General features: G+C 46.9%; 1 protein-coding gene across 1 annotated transcript; it reads left to right on the top strand.

The window, feature by feature from the left end:
- The first annotated feature begins 20,141 nt into the window (after positions 1-20,141).
- Positions 20,142-22,215, top strand: LOC103625961 (protein FAF-like, chloroplastic). Its single transcript, XM_008646359.3, has 2 exons — positions 20,142-20,377; positions 20,488-22,215. The coding sequence occupies exons 1-2, from the start codon at positions 20,184-20,186 to the stop codon at positions 21,827-21,829; spliced, it is 1,536 nt and encodes a 511-aa protein (XP_008644581.1). The 5' UTR covers positions 20,142-20,183; the 3' UTR covers positions 21,830-22,215.
- Positions 22,216-24,742: the final 2,527 nt, after the last annotated feature.

Here is a 24,742-nt window from a genome sequence, read left to right as displayed (position 1 = left end):
CACGGGGGTGACAAGAGTCACGAGTGGACCCATCGTCGTCGTCCACTACGCGTGCCCGTGCTGCACTTGCACGCAACGAACGATGATTCGGGTTCGGGTCTAGGTGCGAACACACTCAGTCCCACGAGATATGGCATGTCTCAACAACTCACATCTGGGGTCACAACATTTGGTGTGCATTTGGTGTTGACAGCTTGTCCGCTTGACTCATCTGGGCAACCATGCTTGGCTTCGCTTTGCTCTTCTTTATAGTTGGTGTCGGATAGACGATTATTAAGGCTTAAATGGCAACTCCATCCCATGCGGCGATACTGCATCATGAGTACAAGTATCCGGCTTGCTGTCGCGCATAAGTTGTTTTTAACATTTTTTGTTAATGTGTTTTTATTATAGGAATTCTTGAAGATATGTGTAGTCGAATAATATTTTGAATAAGTAAAAGAAAAGAATTACTCGAATTTTATAGGGTACACGAAGTAAAACAAAAGTGCAAGCAAAGTTGGACAAACTTGCCATCGGATAAAACTGAATATTGTTGGTTTTGATACATATATAGCTAATTTTAAGTTTTAAATATTAATGACTTCATTGATATGATAACAGAAGATGAATGTAAGGGTATGTTTGCTATGGATTATAGAGAATTCAATGAGTTGCTTCAAATATACGAAGATGAGGAACTCTTTGTTTTTTTACATGTGTAGGAGAGGTTGGAGATATTTTTTAACCCACGAGGATGAAAATAATTTGAGACTTTTCCTATGGCTCGAGTAAATAGCTCGCGGAGAAGGGGTTGTGTCAAACAAACACTAATCATAAGGTTTCTCAAAATTCAATCGTGATGATATGAATGGTTTCTTGTCCATTGAAAAAGGAAGCATTGAGTGTTTTAGGCAACATAGAGAAAATCAAACTCCAAACATGCCTACGATCAAAAATAGAGCTTTGTTTGTTTTGATATGTCCATCTCTAGCATTAGTGAACATACTTAATGCGACAACAGTAGATGAGCTTAATTTCGTTGTTTCTCCATTGCAACCGATCCTTTTAGAAAACAAACAACAAGGAAATCCAAACAGAAAGTTGAACAAATTTTGTCGACTTACGAGGATTTTATCGAAACTATTTTTGAGATGCAATCTTAGTATTAATGATCATATATAATGCAACGGCACTAGAGAAGAGTGGTAGGTTTCTCCAAATACAACCGGCGGTATGCATTAAATGGTTTCTTGAGCGCTAAATGGCAAACATCAAATGAACCCATAATCACATGGAACTCCTGTCCAATGCATTATATAATTCGCTGATTTATTTCGGTTGTAGAGTATAGGTTGTCTTATCATGCTACATACGCAACATTTAGATGGTGCATTATATGTAGCTTTCAAAATGAAGCAGCATGAGCAATCGGGTCTTTGTAGTTGTAGCCAAACTCCCATGAGATCCTCTAATACAACACCACTAGTACACTACGAAGAATAACAAGCCTGAGCCTTCTTCTTCTCCCTCAAATAGTAGAATTCTACATGCTCATTGCGATAATATCAAGTGCAATAAAGACTACCACGCCCCCTTGCACAAAATAAGGCGCAAATGAAGCTGACATCTAGCGGATGATTGAGAAGTCAAAGAGCGAGCAGGCAAGACTGACGAAATTTGTAACAAACCACCAACATGTAGATGAGTCTTTCTTATTATGGACACTAGCAAGAACACCTATCAAGTAGACGTAGAGATGACGGGCAAGCAATTGAGCACAAGGGGTTCAAACTCATAACAAAGACGATTAAGCCATAGGTACGTCAAAGCTCAGATGTAGCCTTATGTCCCTAGCAACATTTACAAGTATATGGATATAGCTAGGGGTCAAGAGTATACGTGTGAGTAAAGAACTCATCAATTGTAGAATCTCCCTATTGTAAGAGATGCTCCTGATTGATAGTAGCAAGATAGATAGACTGGCTACCGTGGAGGACACAATTGACAGCAATACAGCCCCCACCCCCTAAGGCCTTGTTCGGTTAGCTCTAAATACACGTGGATTGAGTGGGATTTGGTGAGTTTAAATCCCAAACAAGTCAAAGTTTTTCTAAATTTTTTCCAATCTCATCCAATCCATGTATAATGAGAATAACCGAACAAGGTCTATGTCTTATAAGCACTACACTGGGACTCATAAGGGCGTATCTGGTCATCATAGTGAGGAGTCAGCCCACTCTAGCTCCTCGTCGGCCTTGTGCCTGACTGAGTTTTTTTTGTGCACACAAATTCGTCCAGGGATAAAGAAAATGACACAGACACTAACACGTGAGGCCTTTCACAAGGCTAAAACGGGTTATTCCAAGTTTCCCACAAAAATATACAGCCAGATTAGGAAAAAATATACAGCCCATGGATCTAGAGCTGCCGTGTAGCTAAACGGTTCCACGATGGAGCTGCTCCATGGTAAATCAATGATCCAGATTTACTGTCTGCAGCGATAGAGCTCAGCTATTAAACAGGACCTTACTATCGTATCCTTGATCCATATCTATAACCAAAGCAGGTCCTTGGTCGGGCTCTTAGTCACTGTCAGGCGCCATCAGCTTTGGATGGCGATTGGTGTCGATCTCGTACGTCTCAGAAATATTGTAAAGCCAGATCGGTGCTACTACTACTTGCACAACGTAATATAGATGTAATTGGTGTAGTAGTATAGTGGTATAACAGTGTATGCGCGCGAGAGAGGTTGTGAGTTCGAATTTCACCATTCACAAAATATGTAAATTTAATTCAAAATAATAGCGAAAAATAATAGAGCGATGGGTAATGTAATAGGGTAGGGTTGTGGAGAGTTGTTCCTATCATTTTAAAAAATGTTTTCTGTTTTTTTGGATTTTTAATTTGACGAGTGATTTTCTTTGCCGAGTGTCCAAATAAAATACTCGGCAAAAAACTATTTACCGATAAAATATTTGTCGAGTATTGTTTGACGAGTGTATTAGACACTCGGCAAAGAACGCGATTCCGGTAGTGAGAGACGCCCAATGAAATGAAATTTTCATCCAAAGTTCCAAACAAACAATAAGTATAGTGTGTTGGATGCAATTCTGTTATGTCACTGGATTATGCAGATGACGTGAAAGTGATAAGTATAGTGTGTTATATGTGACTAAAGAAATCAAAGACTTCTCTAAATCTGAAATAAAATGGTACCGACAAGGGTGGTAGTCTGATTGGTGAATACCCATGGAAACACATACCTATACAAATCCATATATATCCATGGGCATCAACCATTTTGACCCGCAATATAAAATAAACCTACCCAACCCAACCCGTTAAATAATTAAAACTCATCACAACCCACCAAAACAAAACCATTTCTTAAACCCACCTAAAATACCCATTTACACCCACCCCATTTGCAGGCCTAGGCACTGTTCCTCCCGTTCCCTGCGCGCTACACAGCACATAGTTGATGAAAAATAGGTATAGAAAATGATATTTTACAGTTGTTGTAGGGTATAAGGGAGAACTTAGAGGGAATCGCTGCGTGAGATGAAAAAATAGAGGATGAATGTTGATGGTATGATATAAAAAAGTGATGTAAGGGAGAATAGTCTTAGTCACTGTCACGCGCCATCAGGTTTGGATGGCGATCGGGGTCGATATCGCTCGTACGTACGTACGTCCCTGAAATATGCCGCGCCCCTTCGAACTGTGCTAGTGAACAATGATTAGGATTCTGCGCGCAGATGTTTTTTCTTTTCTTGGCAACTTTCGTTTTTTATCTTCTTTTTTTCCTAACCATGCAGACGTCGCTGTTGGCCTTCCAATTCCAACCAGTATCTGCTGATGCTGGGACGTTGACCAGGTGCGCCGAGCCTTTGACTGTTTTTTCAAGCCTGAAGATGCAATGCATACGGCGGATAGATCATAGATAGATAGATAGATAGATAGATAGATAGATAGATAGATAGATAGATAGATAGGCAGGCTGTGACTGTAAACGTTGCATGCGTGCTTGAGAAGAGTCGGAACTGAAGGGGCCGGCCATTGCCCATTTTGTTTTTTGTTTTTCCCTTACGGGACGTTTGGATCCCTTTATTTTAGAGGAATTGGAATTCACTCAATAAAGTGACTTATTTAGTTTGGAATTTGACGTTCCGTCACTTTCCAAAGTTCAGATATAAGTCTATCTCAAATTCATGGGGTAGAAGATAAGAAATGATTTTATGCATTAGTAGAATTTGTTTCTACTCTGTAACTTACATGACACTCTTCGTCCCACTCCTCTATAGTAAAAATGTAGCACATAAATATGTTCGACATCTTGCTAATAATCGTATACAAATATATTTTGTATAAAACTGAATTAGCTTAATTGATATATGCCAAAATTACTATTATTAGAATGAAATTCAATTCTAATGATCTAAACGAGGCGTTATGAAATTGCTACCAAATAGAGCAGTATGTGAATCGAGCTTCCGTATTGAAGCCAACACACACAGGTAGAGCACCGACCAGACGGGATTCAGATCAGACAGCCGGCAGCCGAGTCGAATTCAGACTTGAGGCCTGCGGAGCGGAGAGTTTTTTTTTTTTTTTTTTTTTTTTTGCCCATCACAGCAGCAGGATCTCCAGTGCCGCCACCCGCCGAAAGCAGCATTTAGTACAAAATAGCGGCAGCAAGGCGTCAATGCCACCGGGTTCCTGACGAGGCCGGTTTGTTCTCTTTTGCCTTCCGTTCGCCCTGCCCTGCTCCGCGGATTCCGCCATGGAGCGCGAGCGCGACCCGTGTGCGCCCTCCTCCGCCTAGGACTTGCCCAAGACGAGGCCAGGACAAAGCCGGGCGTCACGCTGGCGGGCTCGATCCTGTCTCCACAGCCAGCCAGCCAGCCCAGCCAGCCGCCCACCACGCTCTCCCAACGGTCGCGGCGGGCGTGCGAGCTTGGCTGTTGGCTCCACGAGGCGCGCGGGGAAAATGACGTGAGGGTGGAACCGAAGCTGTTTTTTTTTTCCCGTGGAAACTCCGGCGACACGCATCGTGGTCTAAGCCATTCAGGGGATATGTTGCGGTGATTCCCTTGGTACCACTGGTTCGTTGCTGTCGGATTCGGATCCCCGGGCTTTAATTAGTTTTTACCTGGTGGCATTTCCAAACCGGGGGTTTACAGCGACGCGCCGCTAGGAAAACGACACGTCGCGTGCGTTGGGATGAATTACTAGCTTGAGGTGTCTGTCTTCGTATCCCGTTTGGGCATCGGCCAACAGGGTGCACGGAGCGAGGGAGGGAGGGATTTACAGCCCGGAGAGGCAGAGGAGATGGAAACAGATGGATCGGATATACGCTAGGATAGGATCTGTAGCTGTTGACTGTGAATTTGCCATTTGCCTTAGCTAAATTTTAATTATTTAATAGCAAAATAGCTATCCAAAAGACTAGTCATTTAACCTGCCAAATTATTTGGCTATCTAAATTGACTCTCTCAGAAGCCAAATTTGGCTAGCAGGTCTTGCTAGCCAAGCTAACCTGCACGTTTTTACAATGTTTTGTCTCTACGGATTGCAATTGCATCAGTCCAAACGGCTGGATATAATCCAAGGCGAACATGCTAATTGAATTTTGCTACAAACTTCAAGGCTGTTTTAATACAATATCAAATGATAACCCATTGATATACAGCATTGTTCATTTACGTAAAGCATTTGACTAAAGCGACTTACGACAAGACTAGAATAGCTACAAACCGAGCAGACAAATTTACTCTTGGGTGTTGACGGGAAAACTGTGAAAGATTGGTAAGGTTTGAAACTTGTAATAAAAACTTGATCAGGAGCTATAGCTGTAGCGCTCCCATGCATGATGCCAATCAAGGCTCGAGGTACTCCGCCCATCTTTACATAAAAAGATATACGATTCTACCTATATCGTTGACCATCTTTTACACAGACATATAAAACAAGCATTCTAATACACACGACGCCAAAATGCTCCTAGGTATTAAATAATTTTTAAACTAGATTTTCATAGTATAGCTGTTTCGAGTCATAAATGCTGATACTTATTTTATTTATAAATGTAACTAAACTTAAAGGTTGTTTGATATGGTGACGAATCTAGAATTGCACACATTTCTTTTTAAGGATGGAGGTTTAGCATGGCATATCGGTTCTAGAGATCTCACATAGGATCGAGGCGTGACCTAAACCGTGACATCCATGTCCTGGACATATTGGTTCACGTCTGTGATCGTTCCAAAGGTGTGCTGCAGCCATTAAAATTTTCACCATATATACATATTCACATAAATAAATTAAAAACAATTAAAAATACGATCGAGAAGTGACGGCCGTAAGGCGGCATACATATACCGTATGATTGGTTGATAGGCTGTCCATATCTAAAGCGGCCGCGAGCTTTGATTATGCTGCAGCATGTAATTGGTAACCTGTATGAAATAATTCTAGCCTGCACGAGAAGAGACAACGGAGGTATTTTTCCATCCATCTGTCTGCATGCGCGGAGATGCTAGTGAGGCGTGTTTCTACCCGTCCAGGCTCACGCGAGCCACGTGCTCGAGACAATCACGTAGATAGTGCAGCGGTGCAGCCGCCAGCCAGCGCACGGAGAGAGACACAGCGAGGCCGAGGCGAGTCTATCAGGCCAGAGTGAGTACCAATAGAAGCTGACCATTTCCCTCGTCGGTTGCGCGCCGCGTCCACAAAACTGTTTTCGGGGGGCCGCCGGCGCGCGCGGCTTCGTTACAAAATACAGAGTGGCCATTGTTGTTGTCCGTTGTCGACTACAACCAGGGTGCCAAATCGCACTCGTCTAAATTAGCTGTCGATTCACCCAATGACTGGCAAGTTAAAAAAAAGATAGAACACAGTGGAACAAATATAATCCGGGACAGTAAACACGTTGCACGTATATGTTGCTATGCCCGTCCAAGCTTCCGAGGCTCCAACCATTTTATTAGGTAATTCGACGTTAGGCCCTAATTGTTTTGTGTAAATTTATAGGGATTGAAGGGATTAAATCTTGTACGAGTCAAAATTCTCTCTAGTCCCTTCTAATCCACTTTCATCCTCATGGTCATGACCTTAAGATGTTCGCTGTCACCAGCAATAATCTTTTTGCTTGGCTCCTGAACAGCCAAATCTGCTGTCACGCCACGCGGGAGGAGGAGCGGAGCGTACGTACCCAAGTCGTTCGCAGCTTCCGAGGCGTCCATCCGTGGCACCAATCATTCCCAGAGATACACCGTACCGTACTACTACGCTTCCTTGCTACTCTGGGCTGGGCTATCTATGGATCGCATTCGCGAGGTCGACTGCCCGAGGCCCGAGAGCACTCCTATTCTCTACTACACTACCAGTACACTCCAGTTCTCAGCAGTTCTTTATGGATCCCCGTGCTCACAGGTCTTGCTAATGAGAGCAAGCTAAGACCAGACCTGTGTTGTTAAAAAGCGCTAGCTGGCGGTTAGTAGTAACATGATGGCCGGCCCGGCCGCTTTCACGAATCCTGAATAAATGCCCTATCGAGACGGTTCTATCTATCTCGGCCAAAGATCTGCCTCGGAAATGTGGGCACACACCGCCATCACAAAAAGGCAGATACGCAAGTACTACTAACTACATCACGCCCAGCAAATACTCTTTGTGTTGTGTTCATCAGTGATTGTCATGAGAACTAGGTACTACAAGATCATACATGGATTCACGGCTAAGGACCCGATCTGTTTCGAGCTTCACTCCCACCACCTACCTGATGGCCACCTGCGTGCGTCTCCACGACCACCTACCTACTGCGTCTGCGTCCTTCGGCGATTGCCCCGAGTGTCTCTTCCCCCAGATATGGCCTGGCCATATGGGTTCGCGTCGGTAGGCACGCAGCAGCAGCACGCCACGGTACGGTACAGAGCGGGGCGGCGCGTGTCTGCGAGCGGCCGCCCAGCTGCTGCGGCGTGAGCACGAGCTGCCCGATCGATCCTTTAATTTAGCGCGCGCGTGCTTGCAGTACAAAGCCCTTTACAATATGACAACACCAAGTTCCTGAATGTAGAGTACGAATATTGAATACCTGAGTATAGAATTTATAACGTAGTTGTCCAAAGTATCTGAATTTTTAAGTGTAAAGTTTGGATCAGGAATATGCAAAGTTTCACCAAAGCCGATATCGAACTGCAATCCGGCGGCCCATCATGCTCGGCGAAACAACACAAACGACCACAGCAACACAGCTGTTTGGCCTTTAGAAACAAACCGAAAATAATTAAAAAATAGCGTCATATATTCAGTCACCTGAAGTCCTAAGTTGTTTCTGCCATCAATAAGACTACCTGCCATGGGCCCAAGAGATGGGGTACGCAAGAGATGGGTCAAAGTGGCTTTCCCGGAAAACCGTCCTTTCGGCCTGGCTGGATCTGCCTTCTGTACCTCTACCGCGGGGCCTAATGGTCCTTGGATCGTCTACGAGTAACGGGCCACGGTGGCCGGCCCATACGCTGATGCGTGGAAGAGGGCCGAGCCCCCCAAGCAACGGCTAGATGCCCGAATTCCATATTTGTTCCATTCCATTCCATTCCATTCCATAGCGGCCACGTGCCTTTGCGGTCGTCCAACTGTTGCTGACCGTTCCTGGAGCATGGTTTCGATTTTGGGCCACCCGATTCCGAGCCCGTACGTCTGACCAGCTGGGACGTGAATCCGGATCTCAACCATCATCGGACGCTGAATCGGCCCGCTTAACAGAGAGATTCAGTAGCGCTGTAGCATCATTTGAAAAGACACGCATTATTTCCCAAAAAGAAAGGAAGGAAGAAAGGAAGAAAGACGTGCATAATTTTGACGGGCGCCAACAACACGCTCGCGCTCACGCCACGCACCAAAGGAGAAACTCGATGCAAGTTGCGCCGTTCCACCGAAGAGGCGTCCAGTGTCCCGTGGCATCCAAGTCCAATGGACGCAAAGAGCACCTGGACCAAAATCAAAAAAAGAAAAGAAAAGAAGAACGCATGAACATGACTTGTGCGTCTCGCATGTGTTGCACGGCCCCCCTGACTGATCCGATCCCCCGCAGCCAGCGGATGGCGCCACGTACGTACGTGACGTTAATAAGTCGTTAATTGCCCCGCCCCGGTCGGCCTGCCTTGCTTAGCGGCTAAGCATGCGCGCGCTCGTGCACACAGCGAACAGCACGTAAAGGAAGGGCCGCACCGCGCCGGGAGCTAGCTGCGACCGACTGCGAGGTCGACGTCGACTCGCCGAGCGCCACTGCCAGCGCGCCGAGAGTGCCGAGTGCGTGTACGCCGCCACAGGGGGAGGAGGAGGGGGGAGTTTTCCGTGGTGTGCGATTAAAACAAGTCGCAACTTGCCCGGCCCGGGCCGCGCGCAGGTGGTGGGCTTAGAATGTAGTGCAAGCACGCGTCACCGCGCAAAGGAAAAATCTCTCCCACGAAAGCGCCGCAGGAAAGGCCGCCCGCGAGTGCGTCACCGGGGCCGGCCCAAAGGCGCCCCCGCGCCCGCTCGAGGGGGTTGGTCTGCGTCGTCGCCACTCGCCACAACCGACCAACAAATCCGGGTCACCCCTCGTGGTCGTGGTCGTGGTGCAGCAACGCAACGCAACGCAACCCAGTTCGCACTTGGCGCTGGCGGTATCCCCATGCCATGCGGAGGGGGGCATGTGTATCGCCGCGCGATCGTGCCTTTTGTCGTCGCAAGCTTTTAGCAAAGCTAGCAACGCACGATGGGCTTGAGGCGACCTCTCGCTCTCCATCTCGTACGTGGGATCAAAGCTGTCACAGGCGAATCGACTGGAGGTGCTGGCCGGGTTGCTCGTGTACTCGGCCGGCCGGCCGGCTCATGAGCGCTCGCTTGCACCGCGTGCGTACGTACGCAGACGTATTGATTAATAGTATAGTAGTATTACTAGCTAGCTGCCGTACGTACGAGGATCTGCTAGCTCAGCTGTGCGCCTGTGTTTTGACAGCGACTTGGATAGTACTCCAGTCAGGAATGGTCGATGCCGTACGTATATAGATAGGAGTGCGTGTACACGAGCGGCAATACAAAACTGTACTACCGCGTATCTGATCGAGAGCCATCGTCCAGGAATCATTGAGATATGCCATGCATGCAAACGCTACCCACCACATTTCTCTGACAGTCGTCACAGTACCCGAGCGATCTCTCGGCGATCGGTGGTGAGGTGACAGCCACGCACCTGTGCGGTGGCGGTGGGGCTCGTGCTGCCAGGGGTGGTGGTCGATCGCGTCGACGATCGGGCTTTTTAAGCTGTGCATGCAGATAGATGCCCTGATGATTCGCGCTCGTATCGTATCGTACTACGGCCTACGGCTACGGGACGTCGTCCACGGCCGATCAGAAGCGACGGATATGGAGTATATAATTGCGCGCCCGAGTGTCAATTCGCGGAGGGGTCAGAGAGAATAGCGAGCGAGATGGCTTGTCACACGTACGAGCCTGTCGGTCCGGCCGATCCCTCCGTCGTACGAACGATCCGATCGTTCGCAGCTAGGGCCAGCGCCACCACCGCCACTCAACTTTGATTCTCTCATCAGATCGATCGAGCTGGAAGATTATGCATGGCTCGGAGGCCGAAAAACGATTGTTCAGACAGAGCGGGGACGGACGAAACGTGGGTGGAGGAGTGGCGGACGTACGGTACGGAGGGGTGCATGGGGGTGATCCGCGGTAGTGACGGCGGTGAGTTGTGTACGCGCTGAGAATGGTCGATCCAACGCCCTGCGTGCTGTGCCTGTTCCTGTCGTTGGAGAGCCTCGTGTTCTTTCTTATCCGAGTTTCAGAGCCTCGTGTATGTATGTTGGCATGTTGGCATGTTGTGTCCTTTCAGGTCATCATCGAAGTGAAACAAAAAAAATATAACGGAAATTTAGCTCCGGCGAGTGGATTGTTTGCATTGGAAAAACAAAAAAAAAAGATGGCCAGCAGTACGCGCACGCGAGAGCGTACGTCACCGTCCGAATCTAACTGCAGCCACCGCCGGGCGGCGGTCCGCTCCAGTCCAGCTCGAGGCGCCCCATTGGCACACACGGAACGGAAAGCTACATCACTACGTTATTATTATTAGTATGTTTTTTTTCTTCCAATCGGTCCATTCCTCCAAAAGGCCATGCAATGCGTTGCATACTATCGAAAGGCAGGCGGCAGGCCTCTCTGCTTCGACCGTCGTTAGAAATATATATGTTTATTATTTTAAATATGCCGAGCTTTTTTTTTTGTACGTCGTTAGAATTTAAGCTCGTCGAGTACGTGCACTCTGCTTGTGCGTGCATCATATCATACATACAGAGCCATTTTTTTTAAAAAAAAAATGCCTGCGAAAGCTGGGCCTGGGCTCGGTACTTCTGTGAGTGGATATATGCGCGCATATGATCGATTCTGCTTTCTGCTGTCCTGTCCAAGTGAGGAATCCACGATGCGCTGCGAAAAAAGGAATGGTGTGAGCTCCGCGCACTTCGCTCCGTACCTAATATTACGTGATACCACTCAACTTATCCGGATGCCCAAATGTAAACCGGGCTTGTTTAGCGCGCTGAGGATTACTGGCGCGTGATTGTCGTCACGGATTTGCAGTTTGTCCTCGGGCTTATAGAGGCTGTGGACTGGGGGACTGGGCGAGTGGCAACAGGAGTTCGTCAGAAAACAGGATGCCGCTGGTGGCCTCCGTTCTGCATGCGTTGCTAGCTCGTCGTCGTCGACGGCTGACCCGGTCTTTGTACTCCTGGTTACAGGGCAAAAAAGAGAGAGAGAGAGCGATCACTTTTTCTGTCAGTATGCTGGTTGCTCTTCACGCCCGTCTTCAAGATTTCCATTGGAATCTTGACTGCTGCGCAAAAAAAAAAAGATACCCGGTCTGCTCCAGTTCAGGACCTATTAGGCACCGTTTGTTTCGTTGGGATTGAATTCCATTTTAATAATTATAATTTAGACGAAACTAATTAAGTTTATATATTTATATATGTAAGATATTTGTATATTACTCTAAATTATATGAGAGATAGTTATATACTATATTTATGTTATAACAAAGCAAATAGAATTGTGTGCTATAAGTTGTACATCGGAAACATAGCATGTAAATCTATAGAATCAATTTTTATCTCTCACCCCATGAGTTTGAGATAGACTTATACAGTGGCGGAGCCAGGATTTATCTAAGTGTAGGGCCGAATATGATACTAAAAAATTTATACTAGCCAAAAATATAAATTGTATATATATATAGATAATGACACATATAAACTTCATTTGAACATGATAATTACAATTTAACGTAAAACCGACTTAACTAATAAACAACTGAATCAGTGGCTGATCATGCCGTGGAAGCCCCAACAGGCAAGAAACAAGCCAGCAAGCATGGATGCCGCACCGGCATGCCACTGCTCATCGCTCGTGCAGCACCGTCGCTCGTGGTCGCTGATCTGCCATCGCGATCGCTCGCCTCAATCCGCCGCTCGTAAGCACGTCTGGTCTACCGTTGTTCACGCAGCGTCGCAGCTCGCACACCCGCCGCCGCCGCCGCCTTCTGATGCCTGTGAGCCGCCACGCCAAAATCCTAGCGGGCTAGCACATGTTACTACTTTGGTCGCACCTGCTCGCATCGTAGTAGCATACTAGCATGCTTAATCGCGCACAGTTGATGGGACTTCACACGTTGAGGTCTTTCTCATTCTTTATGGCGATGTAGAAACTTGGACCTATAGTGATTAGTTCGGCCAAGAGTAGGGCCTAGGCCTAGCTCCGCCACTGGGCTTATATGATAATTTTGGAAAGTGGTGGAATGTCACATTCTAAAAAAATAGTTTATTCCATTAGTAAGTTTATAATTCCTCAAAATGAAAGAAAACAAACGGGAACTTAGTGTAATTGAAATCATAAGCTATTAGTGTAATTAGAATAAAGAAGGCCAAAAATTGGAATTCATATAGTGCAGTCCATTTATGTCATATCTTAATGACCTAGAGACTAAAACAATTTAGCTATTTTAGTCCCATCGTTTGGTAATTTATGAACTAAATGAGACTAAAATGAACGGACTAATCTTTAGTCTCTCGAACCAAATGAAACCTAACTGACATTAAACTATAAGCAAGTCAAAATCCTTTCTAAAGTCATCTAATCCATATTTGATGGGAAGAGGCGAATAAGGTCTCGTATGGCGCGCACAGGAACAAAATACTGACAACGCCGAAGCGGACCCGCAATAGATAGATCATACACTTGGAGTAGGATACAGTTCGTCGGCTAGTTCTTGCAAGTGTTCATACATATACAGTAGCGTCCATAAAACTGGATATATCCTTTTTTTTTCAGTGAACATAAAATTGGCGGATATATTCGGCGTATCCAATAATGCATATTATCGGCTACCTCTTGGAGACAAATGAACAGGAATGTTTTTTTTTCTTCCGGGAAACCCCACTGAAGGCATGAAGGTAGGTAGAGATGGGGCACCCTAGGCACGTATGCGCATGGTACCGACTACCGAGTATGGGCTGGAGTGTGACTCCGCCTGTAGGGCATCATCCTTCTGATCTTTCCACGGTTGAACAACGTATCCGGTGTAAAGAGAACAGGTTAACATGGAACTCTGGTCTGGAAGCTCAACAACTCTTATGACCACCAACACTGACAACGGCAAGGTGTACAATACTAAGCATACTAATACTAGATAGTAGTAGATACAATCGTTTAAGACGTTAGGGCTTTATCTACCTTGGGTCCCGGGGGGCCCAGGGACCTTTTCCTTGAAACTTGCAAACGGGACCGCGCGCGCGGACCACACCAGCTTTAGAATAGATCACGGTGGATTTGATTACGTCCCACGCTGGGCCACGGCACGCCCACGCCCACGCACCCCATAGGGCCAAATCGCGTCCAATGGACACTGCAGGGTTGGCAAAGCCACCGCACGCTTTCGCGAGAAGCTTTTGCAATCGCGATGGCTGTCTCTGGCTGCCTGCATACTCGGTCTGTTTGGTTGCTGCACGGTGATATCCTGGTCCGTATGTGAGGAGCCATGTTCTTTGTATACAGCCTAGATCCATGCACATGTTTGCGTTTGATTGTTTGTATTAGTACATTCAGATCAAATATAGCTCGTGTTTGGTTGTCTGTATCAGAACGTGTATTAGATAAGATTGTACAAAAAATCTTTAAATATTATACAATATATGTGGTCTAGTTTTGTTTAAAAAATAACAGAAACACAAATATAAAATCAGTACTGTGATTAAATATTCTAATTAAGAGATATAGCAAAAAATAAACAAGCTACAACTCTCCTCCTTTTACGTGCCGTTGCACTACGTGCTTGGCGGCCGTCTCGGACGGGCCTGGCTGGGGGTGATATTTTGCACGAGACGAGTCTGCATTTATGTACCGAACAACCAAACAAACGTTGCTTTAAATCTCCGCGGGTGCAACTGTACCAATGGAGCAGCAATCCAATCAGACGGACTGTGCATAGGGAGCCATCCGATCCGCCGCACAACCAGAGCTCCGTACAACACGTCTCCAGCCACAGTTGTGTGTCATCCTGCCCCAAAGCAAGGAGCGAGTACAGCCATGGGGAAAGCCGCAAAAGAGACAGATCGCGTAGCACGACCATGACGGGATGCATTGCCAATTATTCGCTCGGGGAATATCTTACCCGCGTGCGCCGGCCGGCCGTCAGGCCGGTGCGCTCCTAACAGAGCGCCCCGCCGCGCCGCGCCGGTTAGCCAACTGGCCAGAGGCTAGCCTCGCGACGAGATGAGAATGGCCGGCCAGCCGGCCGCTCCTCCAGCCTCCAGGCGTCGCGTCAGTAGCTTTGCTTCCGTTGCCTTGCCGCGGGGCCGGGGGCGCTCGCGAGCCCGGCCTGCATGCGACGAGATCGGGCTGGAGATCGCGTTCCTGACACACGCCGGTGGCCGGTGACGCGTACTAGGTAGGCCTCACCTGCTATGGAAAAAAAAAAGGCTGCGTGCGGTCGGCCGGGGCCCACGCCGCGCCTTTCTAATTTTCTCACTGGCGCAACTTAGTAGGGTAATACCCTAAGTCCAGTTAGACATGTTGGATTGCTGGTTATGATACGTTCAATTGTGTTCGTTGTAAGGGTAGTATCTTGTCTCTCTTCATATAGTCTAAAGTTTTATATTTATAGTCTAAAGGGTAGACGTACGAGCGGTTAACATATAGGAGGTCTAATTTTGTTATAGAAATAGTCTTTGATTTCCTTCGCTTCAACTGGGTCGGTAGCATTTTGCCTCGCAGAAAATTTCAAAGTTTTAGCTGCCCCAACCTACTAATTGACGGTCTAGCTAAAAATAAGCTAGGACTTTAGCTAAATTATTTAGAATCTCTATGGCTAATTTTAACTGTTAGGGCAAGTTTGGGAACTCTAATTTTTCAACAGATTTTTATTTTATCAAGGAAAAATGAACTAATTTTCTTTGGCAACATGAGGTTCTCAAACTAGATCTTAACAATTATTTCTAGAGAACCCAAACAAGCCTTAAGAAATGAGCGTCACGCAGTTAAGGATATGTGGCTTGAAAGTTTTGGTAGTCCTGGTTTATTCTCGTTGGCCATATTTCGCAGAAATTAAATTATTTTTACAAAAAGAGACATAACATTTGGGAAAAATCTAATGTTTAAAACATGACCTGATTTCTCGGTATGTACAATCCGAAGACCATAAATGTATTTTTTTCAATTACCTCTAGAGAACTCTTAAAATATCCTAAATTGAATAAAGTTGTATATATATATTTAGAATATGTACAACCTAAAGACAACAAAATGTTTTTTTCTAAATACAAGAGACATGTAAGGGCATGGACATGTACATCGTAGATGGTTCTCCAATCACTAGATACACTTAAAAACTCGTTTATACAACCTAATGTATCTAAGACTTATTCTTTATTCACTAGAAACCTCAAGATATAACTCGTTAATCTGGATTGCATGAGTTTAACCGTATCTAAAATTAGAGAACCGTGCTAGAAACGTTCCTTCGCCAAGGTAAAGTCTATTTTGCTTTTTTACATTTACACCCTTAGATACACATTAAGATATAAGTCATTTATTTGGGTTGTAAATGTTCTTAGAAATTACATGATACAACCTTAAGCTCTTAGATTATAAATGCATTTAAAAGACATTTAGTATAGAAAGTTGTAAACAAACGGACCCTTCACGAAAAGCTTGTTTCTTGATCTTTTTCACTTAACCTTATATAAACACTTTAAGAGACACTTTAATTAATGTGGTTGTACATACCCTATAATTAACACAATGCAATAAATGAGCATCTAATGATAAAATAAAATGCCTTTCATTTCCTTTTGGACCAACAACTATCAAACGGAAAGGACGGACACACCGTCAGGCTTGTGAAAAAAAGAGGAGCACAGGTTGTCTCATTCAAGAACAGAAATCTAAACCACGTCAAATCTAGCCCCAAGATAAACAACATTGCGGTGTCCTATCCATCTTAAACAACAACGGGAACAACTGCGCTCGCGCTCGGGCATCTATCAGTGGTTCGAACAAATTTCCGTTTCGGACGCGAACAAACCCCAGTGCGCGTGCCAAAGCCCGCTGCCGGGTGCCGGCCGCCGCGCGCCCCAAACGCGTCGCCGCCGGGCGCGGCCGACCGCAGAACCGAGGGACTGCCCGGCTGCATTCGACCCCACTCGCTGAACCGAACCGAACCGAGCGATTCCGACGCCTTTATACGCTCGTGGCCGTGGGACAGCGCGTACCGCGGAGGGAGCGGCCAGATCCGCGCCGGCGGCCCATCGGACGGCTGTTCCGGCGTGGACGCACGGGCCGCTCTAGTTTCCCCGCGCGGCATCACCTCGTTCGCCCAGGTGTCTCGCCGGTGAAAATTCGCCGGGTCCCGCGCGGCCGATGGGTCTCTTTTCACGCGAAAGGCCACTGCATCGTCCGCTGGGAGTCTTTTCACGAGGAGGCCCAGCCGCTGGGCTCGGCGAATGGGCGGCGGTGCTCCATTTGTAGCGTGTGCTTCTCTCTCTCTCTCTCTCTCTCTCTCTCTCTCTCTCTCTCTCTCTCTCTCTCCTGAATCCGTCCGCTGGGAGTAGTAATGGCGGCATGTACGTCTTTGACCAGTTGGAGAAACGGAGTACTCGTACGTACTAGATAGAATAAACTGGATAAATTGCACATATACGATTTCCTTCTTTGAAAAAGAACGAGAGTAGTTTATGTACGCTATTCGGAATAATATTGGTAAACTCAAAACAATACAAAAAGGTCAATGAAGGGGGGTTTGGGCTCCGTTAGATGCCCTCCCAAAGAGCAAAGAGTATTTGAGTCTGCGTGGATCGCAGGAAAGTCTGAGTGCGTTACAGGCTGTGTTCAGGGCCTGCCCCGCACTATATAGAATTTCCTTTTTGTTTCCGATACATTTCTGTACTCAAGTTATATAAAACACACAGCATGTACTGTATGCGGGGTTTTAAAAACTATAGTATATATTTTGTCGTCTTCAGGTAGAGCAACCTTCGGAAACCGTTCTACTACGAAACGGTTCCAGAGAAGTTGTGCTCGGTAAAAATGAAATAAATGAAATTTATTTAATAGGAGAAATTGCTAAAAATCTAGCATGACCGATCTTGCTTAGATTCAACATTTTTTTTCTATAATTCCAGGGTTTTTTTTTCAAAAAAAAAACAATAAAACCTGACGCTTTCAGTTCGACTCAAATGTACTTCTATGTAGTATACTAACACAGGGAGTACTAACAAAGCAACCAATATAAGTTTGAGCCTGATTCGCGATTCCCAAATAAAAGAATTATATAGCTACTGTAAATAATAAGACATGACAGCACATTCTTCATCCGACAAAAAAATGTGATAAAGCCTAGAGATGGTGCCTCTATTCCACTTAACGAGGACAAAGCAGAGTAAGAAAGGAAAAAAGGCTACACCTATAAATACATAAATATTTGCTTGTGGTGATGGAAAGTTAAGTGTGACGACTGACGAGAAACAAAAGGCATACAGAGTTCTGTTCCATGTTTTCTCACCTGTGTGCACGGTGTTGTGAATAGCGCAAATGTCATTTCGGCACCCGACAATGACGAAAGATAGTTCTTGTTCTTGTTCTTGTATAGAGACGCAGACAGAACTCAAAGCAACCAAAACCGAATTTTCCTATGAAGCGTCTAGCTAAACTGATTGTCGGGGGTAAGATCTCGGCTCTCATCGGTTAGCAAGGGCACTAGGAAAAAGGCCTGAGTAACTAGGGCCCGCTAATCAGATGAAGGAGATAGGTAACATCTATCCTGAAAAACCCCGCTTCTCGATAAACCCCGCAGCATCGAGTCCGGGGTCAGGCGTGATAGAACCTGATAAGAGGGTTGGATGTGCCGAAAGAAAATCACTCAAGTAGATTCTGTGCTCGGCCCGAGACCAACCCGCCGTAAATGACCGACCACCTTAACTGTGCCTGGCGCTGAGCGGAGGCGTCGGTCCGCCTCCCACTCATGACTATTGTTTTAGAACCATAACAAGCACAACTTCATCATTGAACCTATTACTTAGAACTATAACAGACATAACTTTGTCATAAGTCCCTGGATGACTATCTGTCCATTTTACAAACATACATGGCCAGTCACATATACATGCAACATGTATCTGTGGGACCTAACAGTTTATGTGGCAACCACTTTCCATGTGCGTCTTGCGGTCTTGGCATAGTGGTTTAATCTCCAAAAATGAGTCATACCATCGAGATCAAACACATGAGCTGGTGGTCCGAGCAACACAACACCTTTACACCGTGCTAGATGGGAAATGTGTTGGTATCTCATTAAAAACTTTATAATATTATGTACTATGTGGATCATCTCCATGTGACCTAAATTAGATATCCCCTCTATGTGGTAACGGATCGGTGTCCACTCGACTTATGACGAGACAGCGACGATTGTAGCTGCTACAATAGAGGAAATATTATACGAGTATGGATACACATTCAAAAACCTCAATAATTTAGACATCACAACGTCACCCTCGGTGGCCTAGGGTATATCTCACCACATTCCTCTCATCGAGCCTCATAGATCTTAATATCGAGCTTAAACGCCATGCATCGTGGTACCAAGCTCTGAGGCTATTCGCAACCGTTACTTCTAAATTTTTTCCCCTATATCACTTTTCACCCCTATTCCCCCCCCCTATTTTTTTATCCCCGCAGCGGTTCCCCCTAAATACTCCTCTATACCACACTACAACTATAAAATATCATTTTCTATATCAACTATTAATTTTTTATCTACTAACAATTACCCGTGGACCCACAGCACAGTGTTTAGGGTGATGAACAGTGACACGCTAGATTTGGGAGAGAGAGAAGGAGGCCGATGCGTAGGTGGCGCTGTAGGGGCACCACTGCGACCGTGGGGTGCTCCCTACAGCCGGCATGCAAGGGGAGGGGGATGGCTAGCGTTTACCGCTGCGCACAGCCTGACCATATTAGCCCACGTCAGCAAACCCTTAAGTCTCAACTTTATAGTATACAATATCGAGATGTGTTACTTCGGTATTAGAGCCACCACACAGAGCCCTATATCCAAATCTAGCCCTATATCCGGATCGACGGTGCAGAGGCCTATATTCAAATTCAAGAAATAGGTCTCCCAGCATTGTAAATATGAATATTAAAAAAAAGGATTAAAAAATATTGGTCGATGCACTGGTAAACGAAGTCAAGCGCATGTAAAAGCTGTCATGCTTGCAGCCATGATGTTCATGCTCAGAATCACCAGAAGCAATGCTTGCACGATCCATCAGAACCATGCATTTTATCCGTATGTTTCCGAAAAAAATATTTTATCCGTATGGTAGTATAACCACATATCCATGCCATGATAGGCTCAGCAACAGTATGTTACGCATCCCTACTAAACCATGACACCATGACCGAGCAAGAAACTCCAAAGCATTATTATTTGTTAACTTGTAAAAAGGCAGAGGGAAAGCAGAGCATGGTTGATGCAAAGTACTGGAAGAGCATGGGGCCCTCGCCTTTCTCCTGGATGGCCAATACCGTCTCGGCGTCTCCTCTGCCCTTGCTCCTGCCCAGCCTACAAATAGCACCCCAGCTGAGCAGCCACACCATACATGCTTGCAATTGCAACAAAGCTTGTGTTGTGCAACAACAGCAGCTCAGAGACACTAGCTCCAGAGTCAGGACTAACTACTAGCCAAAGCCAAGATCACACAACTTCCATTCCAAGACCAAGAGCGCTTCCAAATTGCGGGCTTCTCCTCGCGGTGCAACAGTGTGTATGCTCTGCCTGCTATTCTGATCTTAGGTAAGAAGCTTGACACGCCGGTTAGGTTAGTCGGTTACTCAAGACTCTCGCAACAAGCTAGCGCCAGTCATCTGTTGCTGACGTCTCTTTACGATCGTGCCTCTTCACAGGGGGCAAGCGCGACTGCCACTTCACACCTTCCTCAAGGCGGCGAAGATGTCGGTGGCCGTGTACCGTGGCCCAGCTGCTGTTCCGGCGTTCGAGGCGCCCTGCTGGCTGCGCCCTGCTGAGCCGTACAAGCAGCCGGAGGCCGTCGTCGACGACCGGCCTGCGCAGGTGGACATATGGAACGCCATCCAGGCCGACGTGGACAGGGCGTCCGCCGGCGCTAAGAAGGCGTCGAAGCCGTACGTGCACCGGTCGCGGAGCCTGATGAGCCAGAAGAGCCTCGAGGTCTGCACAGAGAGCCTGGGCAACGAGACCGGCTCTGGCGACTTCACGTCGTCCCTGGACATGGCCTTCCTGTTCGACTCGCCGCTGCCGGCGGGTGCTGCCGCAGAGGAGGAGTCCTTCTGGCAGCACGACGGGTCTCGCCGCTGCGAGGAGGAGCAGTGGGAAAGCGAGGACCTCGCGGCGGTGAACTACCACTGCTCGGCCGGGACGCGGCCGCTGAACCGCCGCTCGTTCCCGCCGCCGCTGCCGTCCATGTCGCGCCGCGACGGGCCGTGCCTGCAGATGCGCCCACGCCGCCAGGACGGGCGCCTCGTGGTCGAGGCCGTGGCGGTGAGGCCGCGCGGCTACCTCCACGCGAAGCGCCAGGGCGGGCGCCTCCGCCTCTCCTTCGTCGAGTGCTCTGCTCGCGCCCAGAGCGCGGCGAGCAGGATCACCGCGGCGGCAGCTGAGGCGCCGTATTTCCCCGCCGTGGAGCCCAAGAACGCGCAAGAGGAAGAGGCGGCCGTGGAAGTGGTGGACGACGACGACGAGGAGGTGATGGAGGAGGAGGAGGAGGAGGTGGAGGTGCTGGACAGGGGCACCGTCGTTGAGGTCAAGGTGAGCACGCAGCCGCAGGCGCCCACCGCGGGCAAGGTGCACCGCTCGAGGCTCGTGATCAACAAGTTCGTCGGCAGCACGCCGCTGTCCGTGGACCAGCCCCGGTGCGATGACGGCGCGAGACAGCCCGAGGCGAACACCCGCGACGACGAGACGACGGCGGCGGCACAGCCGTCACGCCCGACCATGCGACGGGTGCCGTCGTCTACGACGACGCTGGCGGCCGCGGTCGCCGCAGCCTCGACAGGGACCGACGTCCCGCCGGCTCCGGAGGACGACGACGAGTGCGGCGGGCTGCACCTTCCCGCCCCGGCCGCGGCCGAGACCAAACAGCTTCTGCTGCTGTCGTTCACGTCGCGGAGGGGGGACAAGCAGGACCTGCTGCAGAGCGTGCGGCGGTGCCGGCAGCTGCGGCAGAAGAAGCTCTTCATCCTGGAGCCCTACTGCATTGCCACCTCCTGAACAAAACCGTCCATCACTGCGCTGGCACACCACAGAGCTGCGAATGCGACAGTTCGGTCGCGTCGCCATTGCTAGCCTTAAATTAATCACTAGCAAATCAAGCACGGTCCTGATTAGCCGATTATAAGAACCCCTGCCAGTCCCGTCTCCGTCGTCGTCACAGTGGCTTTCCCCATGTGTTGCTTGGTGTTTCGCCTTTTGACTGCGCGTGCATCGGCTAGCAGTCGCCGTTTGTTTGTTCCCTTCCCGCTGGCCTCGTGCGTGCTGTGATTGTTGTTGTTGTTGCTGCTGCTCAGGTAGTTTGTCCCCGGCATTTGCAGAGTGTGATTTGAGTAAGTAATTTATCAATGGATTAACAGATTCGCTCTTGTGAATCTGCTACTTTATTTGGACGAGCCATCCATCAGAGAGCTTGCCATTTCCAGACGTTGTGTTATATCCTGGACTGGATACGGTTTCGGAGAAGTCGTGCGTACCGAACAATTGTCGAAATGGGGAAAAGGATGGAGATAAAAAAAGGTAGTAGTACTATACAGTACAGTATAGCGCGCCTTGCTGCTTTGGGTAACCCTACCTAGCTCAATCACGCAGATTGAATAAACAGAGGCCCTGTCTGTTTCGGCTCCTGGTGGTATTCTGACTGTTAGAATCATCTTGTGCCAACCAAAAGCTTCGCTTCTCACTGCTGTGAAAATTATCCAAGTCAATGTGAATGAAGACTACGACTCATTGCCACAGAAGAAATTCGTCTCTTTCTAAAACGTGAACTGTGCTGATCCTTTCATCTTACTCCACACACACGCTCTATAATATTTAGATTCTCGTGACAACTAAATTATCTAGCAACTAGATTCTCAGAAAAGTTTTTTTGTTTGTTTCAAACAGACCCTTATATAGTTGATGTTAGAGGGTGTTGGTTTGTATATTCTAGTCTCTTTATTTTATTATATTTTAGTCTCTAAATTGTTAAATACAGGAACTAAAATAAACTAAAATACAGTTAAGCCGCCGCGGCGCTTCTCGTCTCAGGAATGCGCCGTCCGAATGCTGAACTAGCAACAACCTAGCGCGCTCCTTTTCCCCATCGAAATAGCAAAGGCAAGGGGTGGTCCTCTCGTGATCTCTTCTGCCTTCACATCAGTCATCACACCTGCGTCTTCGTCTACAATGTTTTCGTCTGGAAAAAAAAACAAGGGAGAAACGCTTGGCAGGAACCAAATCATTCCTGACGAAGCAGGATGGTGCATGCATTATTATTCCTCTCCTCCATGGTTCAGTCGATCGGCACAGGGAAAAAAAAGGACGGCATGAAAAAGGGATAAAGGAACAGGATAGGTACTAGCAACAGAGATGGTACGTATGCGCCCCCGGAGATTTTGCATAGGTGGCTACTGCAGAGCGAACCGATGCTCATCCAGCTGAGAAGATTTTGTCCCTCCGTGGACGAGGACACAGACGTACTGCACTTGTCGCAATGGCATTTGGCCAGCCACCCGTTTTTTTTTTGTGTGTGTTGGTAGTAAGATGCAGTTGGAAACTTCAGAACGCAGAGGTATTAGTCCAAAATGATTTTAAAACGGAATCGCCATTGGTACGGAACTTTCCGATCCCGAGATATAATGATCTACTGAGAGCGAATTCAGTCACTGATATATACAATTGCCGACCACTTATGGCACTGATGGTCCAAATTAAGACACGTGGCCATCATGAGCTGACCGAACGCGTATATAGCAGGCTAAAATTCCTCGGCTTAGTCAGCGCTCATGCATTGCTCAATTTTTAGGCCCTCTCAGGCCAAAAGGACGAAGCATCTCATGATCATCGTGAGGTCAAACTTAATTATCCATGCATGTGATTATATATCTATATCGTTCAGTGGAGGGGTTTGGTTCTTTCACCTATATTGCGGCTATATATGCTCGTAGACGCTAGAAAGGGTAGTTTCTGTATGAAATAACTCGCAAGATACTCACCCCCCCTCCAAAAAAAACACCACCATGACCGAGGGACTCCACTATGTCCCCCATTTCCATTTTATAATATAGCCTAAATATAAATATTGTGCTAATAATAAAGGTAGCATCAGCACTAGAAGAAAAAAACAAACCAAGCTATATATGCAGCCTATGCATAAGTTTCTTTTCAGAAGTCAACTGCATATATAAACAAGTGACCGAAAGGGATGCGTGCATGGCCAATAGGCACAATTGCGTAGGAATTAAGGTACGGCTAACTTAGCAATAGCTCTTCCAATATGCCGTCTCTAAGCAGCAGTTAAATGAAAAAAATCCAACATAGGCGGTAATTAAGAAGGAGAGAGAGGCATCAGTTGCCTTTTCGTGAGTGAGGAGACGACTTCGGCCCATGTTTTAAGAGCATCTCCAAGAGCTCTCTAGAAAATGACTCCTTAAAATTAGTTTTAATGAGTATCTAAAAAATAGTGGAGTAGATTTTAATCATTTATCCAACAGATCTCTTAAAGCGGCAGATTGTTTATGTAGAGCCCAAAAAACCCCTCATTTGTAGCTACAAATGAAGAAGTTTTAAGGGCTATAAAAAGTTGGGAGCGTTTTAGAAGAACTGTTAAAGACATTTTTTGTGTTTTTTTTTTCAAAAAACTTGATTTAGCGGAGACTTCTGGGAAACTTTTGGAGATGGTCTAAGGCCAAGAGACGGTAAAATTTTGTAGGCATTGTAAATAGACAATCACCATATAACTTATTATTTATATTGTTTGCACATGTTTTTTAATATCAATATATACCTATAGACATCAGTTGTTCGTGGACTGTACATGTCCTAAAACAGTGTACATATATATGCTGGGTTGTGGGTTCGTGATGATGTTGTCATGTTGACCTGCCCACATTGGAAAGTATAGATGTTTTATACGGGTGCCTGGCGTAGGGT

The sequence above is a fragment of the Zea mays genome, chromosome 5, assembly GCF_902167145.1.
Source record: "Zea mays cultivar B73 chromosome 5, Zm-B73-REFERENCE-NAM-5.0, whole genome shotgun sequence".
NCBI lineage: Eukaryota > Viridiplantae > Streptophyta > Magnoliopsida > Poales > Poaceae > Zea > Zea mays.
This window is presented reverse-complemented; position numbering and strand designations above follow the sequence as displayed.

Excerpts from the sequence above, each read along its gene's own strand:
- LOC103625961 (XM_008646359.3), top strand. The coding sequence starts at position 20,184 with ATGCTTGCAATTGCAACAAAGCTTGTGTTGTGCAACAACAGCAGCTCA. Across the intron at positions 20,378-20,487 it reads GCCTGCTATTCTGATCTTAG|GGGGCAAGCGCGACTGCCAC; the intron begins GTAAGAAGCTTG and ends GCCTCTTCACAG.